Below are 15,801 nucleotides of genomic sequence, written 5' to 3'. Positions count from 1 at the left end.
TTTCACTTCATTTTTTTTTTCTTTGGTTATAGCAGGTTTGTAGGGTTTGAAGGAGTAGAGGGAAGAAGAAAAAATCAGCAAGAGAGATCTAGGTAAGGATTTTTTCTCTTTCTTTTTTTTTCATTTGAATCATTTCAATGTTTTGAAACTCAAAAAAATCTTGAAAAACAAGGGGATATGTTGCCAAATTTTTTTCTATTTTCTTTCCTAAGTTATTTCCTCATTTTTTTTTCTTGTTTTTGAATGCTATTTTTCCCAAATGATTCATTGTCATTTTTTTTGTTGATTTTCCATAAAACCCTGCTGATTTTTTTTTTTCATGTTAAGTCAACAGTGGCAAGTTCAACTCCAAGGGCAACCCCAAGGTCAGGAAGATAGAGATAAAGCATGGAAATATGGGATTGCAGGAAGCAAAAAGGGGGAGGTCACTTGCACCGAATGTACAAAATGGATGACTGGTGGAATCAATAGATTAAAATACCACCTTGCACAAATACTTGGATATGGTGTGGAGGTATGCCCCAAATCAACTCCTAAAATTATTAGAGAGATGAAGGCCATTCTTGCTAAGAATGATATGCATAAGGAAGAAAGGCAAAAAACAAGAGAAGCCATGGCAGCTGCAATGAATCCCACATTGTCCACTTCAGGTCCCATTGGTCACACTCGGGGTCGTCAGTCACTTTCATCTTTTGGTGACAATGAGGGTGAGGCTAGTGGCACTCCTGTTAGATCAAACCCTAATTTTTTTGTACCATGCAATGTTCTAGGTGCACAACCTTCACTTGAAGGTATAGGATGGAATAAAGAGAAGCATGAACAAGCACGGACAGCAACTTCAAACTTTTGGTTTTACAATAATCTATCTTTCAATGCAGCAAACAATGTGTATTGGGAAGGTTTTGTTAATGCAGTGACAGTTGCGGGTAAGGGGTTTAAGGCCCCAATAGGTCATGACTTCAGTGGGCCATTGTTAGAGAAAGTTGTGCAAAATACACAAGGTGTGGTTGATGATCAGAAAAGGTATTGGAAGAGAAAAGGATGCAGCATTTTATCTGATGGATGGACAGATGGACAGAATAGGACTCTTCTCAACTTCTTGGTGGCTTCAAATGGTGCAATGGTATTCATAAAGTTTGTTGATGCCTCAAATGAAATAAAAAATGCAGAGACTTTGTGTAATCTGTTGGATGGTGTGGTTCAGGAAGTTGGAGTTGAGAATGTTGTCCAAATTATCACGGACAACGCAGCTGTATATGTATCTGCAGGTAGAATGCTTATGGAGAGGAATCCTTCGATTACATGGAGTCCTTGTGTTACACATTGCTTGGACTTGATGCTAGAGGACATTGGGAAGATTGGATGGGTGAAGAAGGTGGTTGAAGATGCAAGAAGTGTCACCAAATTCATCTACAACCATACTTGGGTGCTTACTTTGATGAGAAAACACACAAATGGCAAGGACCTTGTGCGACCTGGAGTGACACGATTTGCTAGCCACTTCATCACTTTGTAGAGCATTCTTAGTGTCATTCCTCATCTTAAGCAGATGTTTGTGTCAACTGCTTGGTTGGGGTCTGCATACTCCAAAAGACCTGAAGCAGAGAAGATTATGAGCATTGTTTTTTATGAAGGGTTCAATAAAAGTGGAGAGGAGTTGACTGCAGTAAGTAACAAACACTAAAGTAAAGTTTATATAATCTTGTCTATTTGCTGATTTTATTTTTAGGGGTTGATTTTGTACTAATTTAAAATTTGTTTTCATTTTTTTAGGTGACAAAACCTTTGGTAAGGGTTCTTCATATGGTGGATGGAGAGGGCATGCCAATGGGTTTCATTTATGAGGCCATGGATAGGGCCAAAGAGGCTATTTCACATTACTATCGTGGAAATACAAGAAAATGTGAAATCCTTTGGCGCATCATTGATCGTAGGTGGACAAACCAACTCCACCAACCGATACATGCCTCCGCCTACTTTTTGAACCCGAAATTCTACTTCTCTGATTCATTTAGGGCTGATGAGGAGGTCATGGCAGGTGTTATTACATGCATTGATAACATGACACCTGATCCTGAGTTGAAAGACAAGGTTCTTGATGAGTTAGAGGTGAGATTTGACATTTGCAATTGCTCTATCTTTATTTATGAATTCGGAAATGTTCATTATTGAGTTTGAGTTTGACACTTTGACTATCTATTTTTGAATTTGGAAATGTTCATTGTTCAAGATCTACAAAAATGCAGAGGGGAGACTCTTCTCATCACAACTAGCAATTGATAGGAGAGGAAAACAACAACCAGGTAAAAAATTTAGTAACTTAGTTCAATAGTGCAAGAAAAAACCTACAAACTTGATTGTTACATTTTTTTCTCAATTCTAATATTTCTAAATGTTTTTTGTAGATTTATGGTGGGAGAATTATGGTGCTGGCACGCCTAATCTTCAAAAGATAGCTATCTGTGTTTTGTCTCAGCCATGCAATGCTTTTGGGTGTGAACGAAATTGGAGTGTATTTTAGAGCATTCACACAAAGAAGAGAAATAGATTGTCACAAAAGCAGCTCAATGATCTAGTATTTCGCCTTCGAGTTAGACAGGTGGAGGGTGTTTCACATGAGGCCATTGACTTGGATGAAATTGATCCATATGGTGATTGGACCATGAATGAACAAAATGATGGTGACGACATCCTCCTTACCAAAGAAGAAATTGCAGAAATAGAGAGAGGAGCAGCACAAGATGCAGAAGGAGCAAGATTGGATGAAATGGAGGATGAAGATGAGGACTTTGACTTTGAAGAAGAATCATCTCACCATTTAGATACCACAACACCCACTACTACTACTTCTAGCTCAAGGCCTGAAAAATTGAGCTATAGTAGGAAAAATACAAAGAGGAAGATGTAGTCTTCTCTTTGGTTTGTTCATTCACATTGTTGTTTTTCACATTTGGAGTTGGACTTGGACATATCATTATATGTAATTTTGTGAACATTTATATACTTATGCTGCCATTATACATTTTAAAGTTGAAACTTGAAACTTGAATATGCTGCCATGAATGATGAAATTTCAAATATTGTGTTTGTAGATCATATGACATGTGTAATGTTTCAATTATGGCACTTATGTTCTCTAAATGCATTAATTTCTTCATGTTTTTTTTGTAAAACTACGGTTTTTTTTTTTGGCCGAGTCTTTTGCGAGTCTTTCACGAGTTCAAGTCCGAGTCCAAATTTTTGGTTTGCCGAGTCCGAGGCGAGTCTGAGATTTTCAACTGTGGAACTTTCTTCAATGTTAACTTGTTCTTGCCCTTTTGAACTTGTCAATTCTTGTCTACATCCTTCCAAGGTGAGCCTCGACTTGTCTATCTCTGAATGCGAAACAGTGTTCTTTGATTGCTCTTTCTCATTCCTTCAAATGGGAGTTAGGTTGCAAGCTCTTTGTTGAGCTTGGGGAGAGTGTAGAGCAATGGAACATGATTCCATGGGCAAAAAGTTGAGAAAGGGAATAAGTTATGCATGCATAAGAGAGTGGTGTTGTGGAGGGTGCTTGGACTAGAACTATCATCAATTTTTGCTTTTCCAAATTAGATTCTTGTGAAAACACTAGCTTCTACTTGTTTTGGAGGGTGCATGTATGGTATATGTAACTGGCAGTGAGTAGTATTTATCATCTTAATCCAAATTTCTATTTCTTGTTGAATACTTTTAGAGGCTCACCCCCTTGTAGTAGCTTATTGTTATCAAGTATTTGTGAATATTCTAATTATGTTTCCATGTATTTGTTGTTGTGTTCCTCTATTTTGTAACTTATTTCATTACATATTCTAAAAAGATAAATTATAATGCTAATAGGTTATAAATTACATGGTCTAATTATTATTATTAGACGATAGACATCACAATTTGAGATCCTAAAGCTCCTATTTTGTAGCCTACCCTAAATTGAATTAAATAGGCTTAGTCAAACATTCTAATAGTCTAAGGCACTTTCTTTTGATCAAAAGAAGTTTCCTACATACAAGAGAGTAGTTGCCACCACATTAGATGAAAGATGAAAGAAAGGCATATCTTGTAGCAAAGAGATCACTTCTACCTCTTCCTACTTGGAATTAAATAAATTTGGCTTGCAAAGTTTACACAATGTCTTCATAGCAAGAAGATCTTTTAAGTCTACATTACCAGCATTTGATCAAGCATCCTTAAGTGAAAGTTCTCTCATCTCTCATATCCATTCTTGAACTCATCAAAGTCTCTTTTGCATTGGACAAAGAAACACTTAATCATATGATAGGTGATCATGGCAACAATAGCAACAACGAATTTCCGCTTCTTCCCTTGCCTTGGGGAAATAATATCGTCCCCTTGCAATTCAATCTTGATATGATTTCCTGTAGGACTCTAGAAAACAATTTCCAAAGTTCCATAGTGATGGCACATAATACCCAAATGAACACATTGTGGCTGTCACCACAGCTTGTAGTACCATATTAGGGATTTCTCATGAAGATGTAGTTGTTGGGCTTTTTGTTGAAACTTTGGTTGAAGGGGCAGCATAGTGGTTTCACCATCTTACTCGTGTAGGCATCACTAGTTGGGCTCTCGTGATTGAATCTTTTTAACCCGCTTTGAGCCAACTGAAGATGCAAGCCTATTTGCATGCCTGTCGAATTCATTGAAACTTGAAAGATTACAATGAGCCTATGAGTCTTGTCCACTACACTCCAGCATTATGATGTCAAGTATGTTAGTATTGAAAATCTTTTTAAACACTGTTATAATAATAATAACTATATAAAAATAATATTAATTATTTTAAGAATAATAATTTCTTTTTGAGGCCGACTCAATTTTGAATTTATTGGGTGCCAATTCGTTTTTCAAATGTTGGTGGTCGACCTGGCTTTTGGATGGGGCGATCATGTACAAAGAAAAGTTTTTGACATTCAAAGCAGGATATCTGGAAATTATTGAGCAGAATTTGGGCTTGAAACTTCATGACAAATTGCCAAAGAGGACGAAACCCATTGAAATCAAATTGCAGAGGTGGGAGGAAAACCCCATTCTCACATCAATTTCCATTTTTGGTTAAGTATTACGAATTTAATGAGTTCTCAGATTGTCTCAGGCAATGTGTAGTTTGAATAGCATTCTTGAATGCAGGGACATCATTAATTTGTAGTGCCAAACCAGGAGAGATCATCTAATAGCAGACCTGGGATCCAGACCACTTACTATAGAGTCATAGACTGGAAGCAGTAGCAGATTTTCTTATTGCCAACACCACAGCTAGGGAATCACCTGTTCCATTACCAGCCCCTGGGAGAACCAGATTACTGTCACAGTTTGAAAAACATCAACAAAATTTTCAGTAGGTCTGATTGAGATTATGACTGATAAATTCGCCCAGATCTGAGCCCCAGTGCAGCAGTATACCCACCTTGAGGGTTTCACACATCAAGGTCAAAGTGAGCATCAAGTGGGACATAGCGACTGCATTCTAAAGGCAACTTTCACTCACAATTTCCTATCATCTATTTCCTGCAAACCACATCTTTAGGTGAAAGGGTGTTCAGAGGTCTGACCCACTCGCTAAGAGTTTCTATCATAGAAACGAGACTCGGACTCGGTGAGGGTGACTCGACTTGGGACTCGGGACTTGGCAAAAAACCTCAGCATAGACTTGGCAAGTGAAAAACCCAAGAAATTTAGAAATTTTTAAGGATTTAAAACTTGTTTCATGCACCCTTTATTAAATAAACCTTAAAGACACAATAACATCATCAAGTAGAAGCTAATTTGATCACATCCACAAGTATACATTGATCACATAATTATAAACGCAAATTATAGTTGAAGGAAATAGCACACTTAGATATATAAATAATAAATATTGTCAAATGTATACAATACTCGTGGAATATGAAATCAATGACATCAAATGTTCCAAACAAATATCAAAATAATAACTAGAAGTTTATGTCTCAAAGGAGTTTGCATCCCTCCCCTCCTATGAAGGCATCTAAGGCAGGTCCCACTAACTAGTGGGGGTTTGGGAGTGGTCAATGGAGGCGCTAATGGGTTTGATGGGTGGCAATGATAAGCTGCACAAGGTGTTAAATGTGAGAAAAACCCAACGATAGAAGGGGTCCGGAGAAACGCACTTGCATTTCCTCGCAGGCTGGAAGTGAGGGTTTGGGGGTTATGCCCCTAAAACAAAAAATTTAGAGAAAAACGTAAAAAAATATCCGTTTTTATCATTTTTCAAGATTTAAAAAAAAAAAAATTGAGTCTAGCCAAGTCTAGGCATTAGGACTCGCTGAGTCTGGGCCGAGTCCGTGAATCCCAGGACTCACCCGAAATCGTCCAAGACTCTAACAATCCCGAGTCCAAGTCCCTGGGACTCACCTAAGGTCACCTAGCTCGGGACTCACCGAGTCCTAGCGAGTTCTAGCAAGTCCTGGAACTCTAATTTGGATGGCTAGGGGAAGAGGGGACGAGAGATAAGTTAATTTTAAATTGTAAAAAGGCCTTTTGAGGGAAATGAATAATTTTGAATTTAAAATTTCTTGTTTTCTCTCCAACTCTATATAAAGGGGATTTTGGCACTCATTTGGATTATTGAAGAGTGCACAGATAACAAGATGTTGTTGGAGTGAACAAAGAGTTCTTCAAGGGATTGATTGAGGACAAGAACCCTCATCAAATCACTAGTTTTGATGGTGAAAGATCCGTCCTAGCTGGTTGGTGTGATTTCATACAAGAATCACCCTTGCTTTTCACAGGTTTTATCAATTCTAGGGTTTCAAGATAATGGAAAAAATATTCTAGGTATTTTGATTTCAGGTATGTAGGTTGGTCTTGGCATTTTAGTAGAGATTTTGTGGTGTTTTGGGTGATGTTTAGGGGTTTTCTTCATGCTGGCTGTACAACTAAGGGTTCCACGCGATGCCCTAGTTGCTGAACCTTATTTTGTCGTTGGAAGAAGAGCTGGAACAGGTTAAAAATTATGGATGATTGATCTCATGGTTTTTCCAAGGAAGGCGACTCATTTGATGAATGATTTTTTGGAGTTTAATGTACTATAACTTTTTTTAGGTAGACCATACACTTGTACCTAGCATGCCATTGTACCCAAGTTGGGTGTGAGCTTATTTCATCATATTTCAGTGGATTGCAACATTGTTGGAGGAGAGTAGTCGGTAGTTAAGGAGCTGGGTTGGCTTTTTGGCATTGAGTTGGGTGAGTTGAATGCTAACATGAGGCTGTACAGGCTCATTTCTAGTTAGGCGTGAGACCTCCCAGTCAAAGCGCTGCCCTCTGGGTTGATCATTGGTGGTATAAAGGGACGCCTAACTCCCTTATAGTCTATTCCTTGCATTTTGGAGGTGTTTGGTGATATTTAAATGCATTAAGGGAGTGCCATTCAGATTATAGAGGGGCTGCTATTGAGGATTCTGACCTGCTATATGCTCAGATAAGGATTTCAGACCCTGATTCAATCATTGCAGCGAGTTGGCAGAGCATTTGAGGTGATTGCTGGAGATGTCCCAAGATTTTAACCACATGGTGAGTGTTGGTTGGGAGTTGGGAGGAGTGCTGGGTGAGTCTTTTGTGCTCGATCACCTAGAGTAGTGTATTTGGGTGTAGTATCAGACATGCAGCAGTGGATCATCATCGTTGTTTTAAGGCATTTGTGTGGTTTTCCCATCTATATCATTTCAATGTAATGAAATGTCATTTTGGCATGTTATCCTCTCAAAAAGTCTTGTAATAGTAATTAATATACATTGAAAATATTAACCAAACCCTGTGACACAAGTTAACCAGAAAATGTGTGTTTATGTTGTTGATTACATTGGCTAAATTTTCAAAAGGAAATGAGGGGTGGTTGTTACATTTTCTTTGTTTGCTTTTGGCAGTTTGCATTTCTTTTTGACATGCCCTTATTTATCACAGTTCCAACATTTAACTCTTTTCTGCCCCTTGGATTTGGACATGGTTTGTTCATGCTCAGTATTCCCTTTTTCCCTAGTTCTGCCCTTTGCAATTAGGGCTTCATTGGAAGAAGGCCCTTGAAATGTCTTCACCTTAAATTTTCATAGATTACTACAGCCACCACATCTTAAAGGACAAGTTTCCCACTCAGTGCTGAGTTACTAAGTGTCATAGCCAATTGATCCCAAGTTTCAGGCAAGGAGCACAATAGTATAGTCGGCTCATCCTCTTCTTCGATTTTGACCTCTATTGAAGCCAACTTGCTTATCAATGAATTGAAATAGTTCAGATAGACCAATGAACTATCATGCATCTTCAAATTACACAACTGCTGGCAAAATGAAATTTTGTATGCCAATGACTTGGCACATATAGCTTTTTGAGCTTATTCTACAAGTCATATGACATTTTCTCCTCCACAACATTGAATAGAACTACATCTGTCAGAGATAACTGGATTGTTGCCTCTCACCATGTTAACCTTTTCATCCCATTATGCTTGACTCATGGCTAAAGGTTTTGACGCTATTCCTTTGAGTGCCAAGGCACATCCATCCTTCACTAATAAGGCTTGAAACTTATGTTTTTATAGAGAAAAAATGGAACCATAGAATTTTTGAACCTCAGTTTTGGTAACCCATGCTTCCCATCATTCTTTACTTTTCATTAAAAAAAATCAAAAATGATTTCTGCAGAAAACCGTAAGCTTTGATACCAACTGTTGAGAAAAATTAATAGTACAGAAATAAACAATGAGAGGTAATAAACAAAAGCACATGAATTTATGTGGAAAACTTGGTAGTGTTCAAGAGAACCACGGGCAAAGGTCTCATGATATTTTTATTATCTCAGGAATGTTTTTGTAGTTGCAACAATCTGCACTTCATAACAAATAAAACATGAGAGATTGAACCATAAGGCATCCAAGTTGACGAATCTTCATTGAATAAGACTTTTGGGCCTTCGGCCATACCTTGTGCATACGATTCACTGCTGTGGAATTCATCATCATCTGTTTAATCAATGCTGGATAAAGAAAACTGACTTAACATACAACGATTTCAACCTAGGATGGACTGGTATAAAATTTGGTAGTGCTAAAAGTCTTTAGTACAATCAAAATCAACCCAGACTTGATCAATCTGATCAGGGGAAACAATGAGCTTTTAACTATGAAGAAAGCTACACAAGTATGGGTACTCTTTTGACGATTTTGGTTACTTTTGTTTGACTTCAGTTGGAAAATAGCCTAAGATTGTTGAGAAAACCTTCGACATCTGGGGAATGCAGTTAGACCAGGAAATGAAAGCTTTTAAAAAGAGTAATGCTTGGAGTTTATGATAGCCGCTTGCAAGAAGAAAACTAGTAGGTTGTAAATACATATAATAGAAGAAATTTAGGACTAAATGGAGTGTTAAAAAATTAAAAATACAGATGATAACTAAATGATATGCTCAAGTAGAGGGAGTACAATACCACAAAACTCTCTTATGGTTAACATTGTCTCTATTAGGATGTAACTGTATTTGCAGCAGCAAAAAATCTCTTATAATTACGATTATCTCTATTAGACTGCAACTGCATTTGCAGCAGCAAAAACTCTCTTATGGCTAGGATTATCTCTATTAGAATGCAACTGCATTTGCAGCAGCATGGGATTCTGGGGTACAAAAAATGGATATAAATTTTTATATCAAGTAAAAATTTATATGGATCAATCGATGAGTTTCTCTGTGGAATGGAAAGAAAGCATGGTGTGTAAGTTTAAGAAGTCATTATGTGGACTTAAGCAGTTTTCAAAGAAATGATATATAAAATTTGACAATGGACTTAAGCTGTCTTCAAGGAAATGATATAAATAATTTGACAATGTGATTTGCTGAGGCTTTAGAGGCATTGATCCAGGCTAGTGTATCCTACATCAAACATGAAGGAAACTATTTTACTTTCTTGTGCTACAAGTAGATGATATTCTTCTTCTACACAATAGCGAACAGCTTGGTAAGGTCACTAAATGCCGATTGTATAAGGAGTTTGATATGAAAGACTTAGGATCTATCTTCATTATATGCTTTGGATTGAAATGAAAAGGGATTGTCTAGGTATGAAAGTTTGATTGAGCCAAAAAAAGTACACTCATGGTATACTTAAAGAGTTTGGAAGGATGGACTACAGGCTCGTGGGCAGTTCTTCGGTGAGAGTCAAGTTGCCTACTAACATGTGCACCAAGATAGTGAAACGAGAGTAAGAGCTGGAAAGAAAACCATATGCTAAGGCCGTAGGATCACTTATGCATGCTATGATATACAAAAGAAGTGAGAATGGTTAAGTGGAATTATGACAAATATTGGGAGGCAGCATTGGATTATTGTGAAGAAAATCATGAAATATGGATGTGGCTCCATGGACTTTTAAAAATGGTATCAAGGAAACAGGAGTGTTGAATTTTATTTCATAATTGCATGGATATTAATATACAAATTGTAGAAGAAATCAGCTGAATGAGAAGGCGACAACCATTGTTAAGTAGATTACTGTTATATATCTGCTAATGAGACTTCCAAGGAAGTGATTTGGTTATGTATTCTATGTGATGACTTTGAATTCAAGCAAGGAGGACTGAATGTTCACTGTTACAACCAAAGTGCCCTGCATTTTATGCAAGTAGAAGAACATTGACTTCAAGTATCATTTTGTGAGATAAATTGTCGATAGCAGTACACTTAGGGTGCGGTCCCATGAGGGGGCTTGAGCTTCTATTTTTTAGGAAAAGGAGGTCCCAAGAAGAATTTTTTTTTGCTATGGGATTATTTGGAATCTTTTCCTAAAAAATAGAAGCTCCCACTTTTTAGGCTTGCATATTTAAGCAGGTGAAAATGGGGTGCGGCTAGAAATTGCCCCACCAACTTAGGGATGTTATGTGCCACTTGTCAAACATTTAAGTTTAGATTTCCATTTTTCCATTAAAAATATGTTTTGGAGGGAAAATGATATTTTTTACTTGTATTATCATTGCACATAGTAAGGCATTATATTCATGAGACCACCAGCTTCCATAAATTTTGGAGCTTAAACTTTTAAGCTGAACTCCACTACAAAACTCATGGGACCAGCAGCTTTAAAATTTTCCTAAAAAATCTCAGCAGCTCCAGCTCTATTTTTTAGGAAACCCCCCTCCATGGGACCCCAGCCTTATCCTGATTCAAGGCAAGGCAATAAATTCTGACATTTCTTTGACAAAGTCAGTCAATGGAGATAAAGTCACTTGTTGCAGGAAGTCCATTGGAGTTATACCCTACAAAATATGACTGGGAAGTAGGATAATGTTGGAATTTGTCCTCAGCAGGAACCACTCGTCCTGCTAAATCATGATGGTGTAACATGTGATAGCTGTACCTTTAATAGTGTGTTGGTGGAACTTGTTGGCATGTCTATCGATCACATTGGAAATACACAAAGTTAAGTAACTATCCTATGGTATAGAAAACATATTTTATGAAGTGCTATATTATGCCTTGTAAACTGTTGAGCAAATATAGAATTAAATAGGGATGGAAAATGTCCACGTGATCTGACATATTCTGAGAGTTTATCTTAGAGTTCACTGAAGGATTGACACTGGCAAGATATACTTGTATCATTGACCTACTATACATAGCAGTACAAAGTAACTGTGCTCATCATATGATCTTGGAAATTTTCGGTGTACAAATGGTGACTGCTCTCCTTATCTCATCTCTTATTTTGTGCTTTTTGTCCTCTTTATATATGCAATCGCATTGATTGTAAACTGTGACAATATTATTTCTGCTAGAAAGTTTATCTTTTATATACTAATTTTGTCATAGCTCTCAAAGCTCATATTCCTTATATTTCAAGCATGAATGCAAAATATCCATGCCAAGAGACGTTTCCTCCAGTATCACTTTTAAATGTTCTAGTAGCAACTAGTCACTTTCTTATGTTTACAGAATTTGGCCACTTTATGTCTAATCAATTTCTAGTCTAATCTTCTATGCCATGTCATCATTTAGCCTTTACATATGTGGCATGCCACATAATCTCTACAACTCTTATCTATGTTTCTCTAAATGCTTTGCACTCTTGCATTTCTATAAATTCTTTTATCCTTAACATATTTTGACAGCTTTGAATCTAACGAGTGACACAGTTTCTTCTTCTTTCAGAGACATCAAATGTTCTGATGGTGCATCATCTTGGTAAAATTCAATCCAGAAAATCCAATTTATACAGTATAAATCTCGAGCAAGAAATAGTTTTCTTAACTTTTCTCACTTCCATTAACTCCATTTCTGGACTTTTTTATCTTAGGTTTGGAAATCTGAATTAGAGTGAGCTTAGTAGCTTTCCAATCATCTTGCTCAGAATGACACAAGAATACCAAATTTCAATAGGTTTCACTTTGCCTTTCTATCAATTCAGTATATTGATTCCTTATTACCTCAGTGGGAAAGTGAATCTACGTTGTTATTCTAAACAACTATTAAAGTTCAAAGATAACATATATTTATTTCCAAGAGGACAACTTCCATTAAGAAATTCAAATAAGAATATGGCTAAAAGCTTTGTACATGACAAACCTCTATGAAGAAATGTGAAATTACTTGCATTACTGTTTTTCCCTAGGGATAATTTATATATTAGTTAACGAAATTGTAGAGAAATAATGGGGCAATATGAAGTACATTACATTTCAGCAGTTACTAAAAAAACGTCTTGATATACGGACTTTAATTGTAGTGTTGAGATCTCTATCTTTGTTGTCTGCAATGTGAAGTAATGGAAATCCAGCTACTGGAAGGAATGGAGGAGTCCAGTCCGAGCATTAACCTGCATAACCAATGCACTAGCTTTAGAAATATCCAATTCATCTTATAGTTAATCAGGATTAATGAGAGCCATGATATTGTGTCATAGGCAAGTGGAATGAAAGACACAGTGGAAACATGTGCTGAGTTTTGCTATCATTATATTTGAGACCCCATAGAATAATTGTTAAGAACGCTATGGATGATTTGCCAATAATTGTGAAGCATTAATGATTACAAAAGGATATGCGTGGAAGGATAACACACATGTCCATAAAGGTAGATAACCCGAGGAAACAAGATCTGGTCTAATATATCATGTCTCTTAGTGAGGAGGCTTGGATCCATGCTTACATTGTCATTTTTTGTCACAGATGCCTAAATGTGGTTGATGTGTATGAAAGCAATCTCTAACAATGTAAGGCTGCAAAAAAGAGAGATTGTTAAAAAGCTTATTCTCGCCATCTACGCCTTTTGTTATCAAGGAAGTCTTTTCTTGACATTGTGCATGTGCTGACTTGGCTGAGACCTGAAACCACCTTTTATATATTTGTTTTCCTTTTATATTGATTTTCAAGGCCCAGTTACTCATGGCTAACAAACCGGCCACATCCTAATCTGAAGACTGTCAAGTAATGGTGAAAGAAAGATACCACATATATTAAAAACTCTACATATCGCTGATGCTGTTGAAGAATTTCTCAAGAAGAATTAAGGAAGGTAGCTTCTCCATTCTTTGGAAAGATCGTTTAACCACTCCAACTAGCCACTCCATTTGTAATGTTTGGTATTAAAATTATAGATGCTCTTTATTGCAAATCTTATGAACTTCAAAACTTTAACATTGCTTTGAAATTCTCAGGTCCGGTATGGCAGACACTTACCTTTTGTCCTGAAAAGTCTTACATGCACTTTCCCTGGAAGACAAAAGATTGGTGTTGTGGGGCGTACAGGAAGTGGCAAATCCACCCTTATTCAAGCTCTGTTTAGGGTTGTTGAACCTACAGAAGGTAAAATTATTATTGATGGTGTTGATATCTGTTCAATAGGTCTTCATGACCTCAGATCCAAACTCAGCATAATCCCTCAAGAACCAGCAATGTTTGAAGGAACAATCCGAAACAATCTTGATCCACTCGAAGAATACTCGGATCTAGAGATATGGCAGGTAGAGTCCATAAATACCCAAATACTTTTTTAACCTGAAAGTAACATTTTTCTACTCTAGATTCAGAGAAGCATCCATAGTTAGATGTTTTGCTGCAAGGAAAACTTTATTTCAGTTCTATTAAAAAAATGAAGTTTGCTTGTTTGTTAATGCTGTTTCAGACCCTTGATAAATGTCAGCTGGGAAATCTAATGCGATCAAGGGAAGAAAAACTAGGCTCAAGAGGTATATATAGCACATTTAGATAACCCATATCATCTCAGGTCAAAATTATCATATATTCGACATTCCTTTTCATTATTCATACTAAAACACTGAGAGCGGCTGCTACTGGTAAACGCCATGGCTATTGTTTTTAATCAGCCATCTGCCCTGCAAAATTTGCATATAATACAGTCAAACAGAATCTCGAGAAAACTTATATCTCCTCTGAAAATGTTCAAATAAAAGGCCTATAATTACATCGACAATTTTATCTACTAACTTATAGTATTTAATTGTTACAGTGATTGAAAACGGAGAAAACTGGAGTGTGGGACAACAGCAGCTGGTGTGTCTGGGAAGAGCGTTGCTTAAACGGAGTCGAATTCTAGTGCTTGATGAAGCTACTGCTTCAGTGGACACTGCAACTGACACTGCTATACAAGCCATTATCCGCTCCGAGTTTGCAGATTGTACAGTTATTACCATTGCTCACAGAATCCATACTGTCATTGACAGCGATCTAATTTTAGTTCTCAGTGAAGGTATCTTAAACACTCTTTAAAATTTGATTTTGACGTTTTTACACATGAAGAATTTGATGGACATGTAATTATTGGATGAGCAGGAAGACTTTTGGAATACGACAGCCCATTGAAGTTGCTGGAGAACAATAATTCAGCTTTCTCCAAACTAATTCAGGAGTACTCTACCAGATCAGCCAATGCTGCTAAGTTTAGACACAGTTTGCAGTGATACAGAATGAAGCTTTTCCTTTTTAAAATTCAGTATCCATAAGACACCCATTTAAAATTTCACACTTTTTAATTTTGATCATACCACCGCGAACAACATATTTGTTTTAGGGCATGTTGCAGCTGCTTAGCTTATTTTGGCTAGCAGCCCTTTTTCAATATTTTTAGGAATTATTTATGAAGCAGGTGGCCCCATGAATATTTATCATGAATATTTATCTTCGCTGCTTATTTTTAAACAAAACATTTTAATTTCTTATTAATAGTATTAATACTAATTTGTGCACTTAAAATTTGAAAAATAAATTAGAAATAAAATCTTAAAAAAAGAGAGGGAGAGCAAATTGTGGAGTCACGTGGCACTTTTGTTAATAAGCAATCACTGCTTATTTCCAACCCCCTTTTCTTCCATGGCTTATTTTTAATTCCTAAACAATAGCTGCTCCACCAAAGTAGAAAAAGATTCTAAATTATCCTTTTTTTCACAATTTTAAAGTTGCATGGGAACACTTAACTGCTTAAATTTAAGCGAAGACTTATGTTCAAAGAACCAATAGACAATGAATATAATGTAAGAGACATAATTACCTATATAAATATGAGAGCGCTTTTAATCCATAGTCGTGTAGAAGTGCATGCAATAAGATGGAAGAGTAGTAAATCAAAGCAGCAATATGCAAATTAAATTTGGGGATGACTACATTGATGTGTTCGAGGTAGGGGAAAGGGATCAATAGGTGATAGGGTACCAATACATGTTATAGTACATGGACACTTTTTTTTTGGTTTTTTTGGTTTTTTTTTTTTATGGAGGTCCAGACCTGCGAGCACAACAATCTAGCAAGGG

The 15,801-nt window shown here is 36.7% G+C and overlaps 1 protein-coding gene across 2 annotated transcripts in view; it reads left to right on the top strand.

Moving 5' to 3' along the window:
• LOC131044251 (putative ABC transporter C family member 15) overlaps positions 1-15,213 on the top strand; it is a 45,448-nt gene extending 30,235 nt beyond the window's left edge. The window contains exons 8-11 of one of the 2 annotated variants that reach the window (XM_057977541.2): positions 13,693-13,998; positions 14,160-14,223; positions 14,505-14,744; positions 14,828-15,213. In XM_057977541.2, coding sequence (XP_057833524.2) covers positions 13,693-13,998; positions 14,160-14,223; positions 14,505-14,744; positions 14,828-14,955 — 738 coding nt within the window. In that variant the 3' untranslated portion in view covers positions 14,956-15,213. Of the gene's footprint in view, positions 1-1,773; positions 2,110-2,230; positions 2,304-2,405; positions 3,023-13,692; positions 13,999-14,159; positions 14,224-14,504; positions 14,745-14,827 lie in introns of those variants that run through there. The other variant, XM_057977542.2, reaches the window with a different exon arrangement.
• Positions 15,214-15,801: the final 588 nt, after the last annotated feature.

This window comes from Cryptomeria japonica, chromosome 3 (assembly GCF_030272615.1).
Source record: "Cryptomeria japonica chromosome 3, Sugi_1.0, whole genome shotgun sequence".
NCBI lineage: Eukaryota > Viridiplantae > Streptophyta > Pinopsida > Cupressales > Cupressaceae > Cryptomeria > Cryptomeria japonica.
Note: the sequence above shows the minus strand (reverse complement) of the source record. Positions and strands in the feature narration are given on the sequence as shown.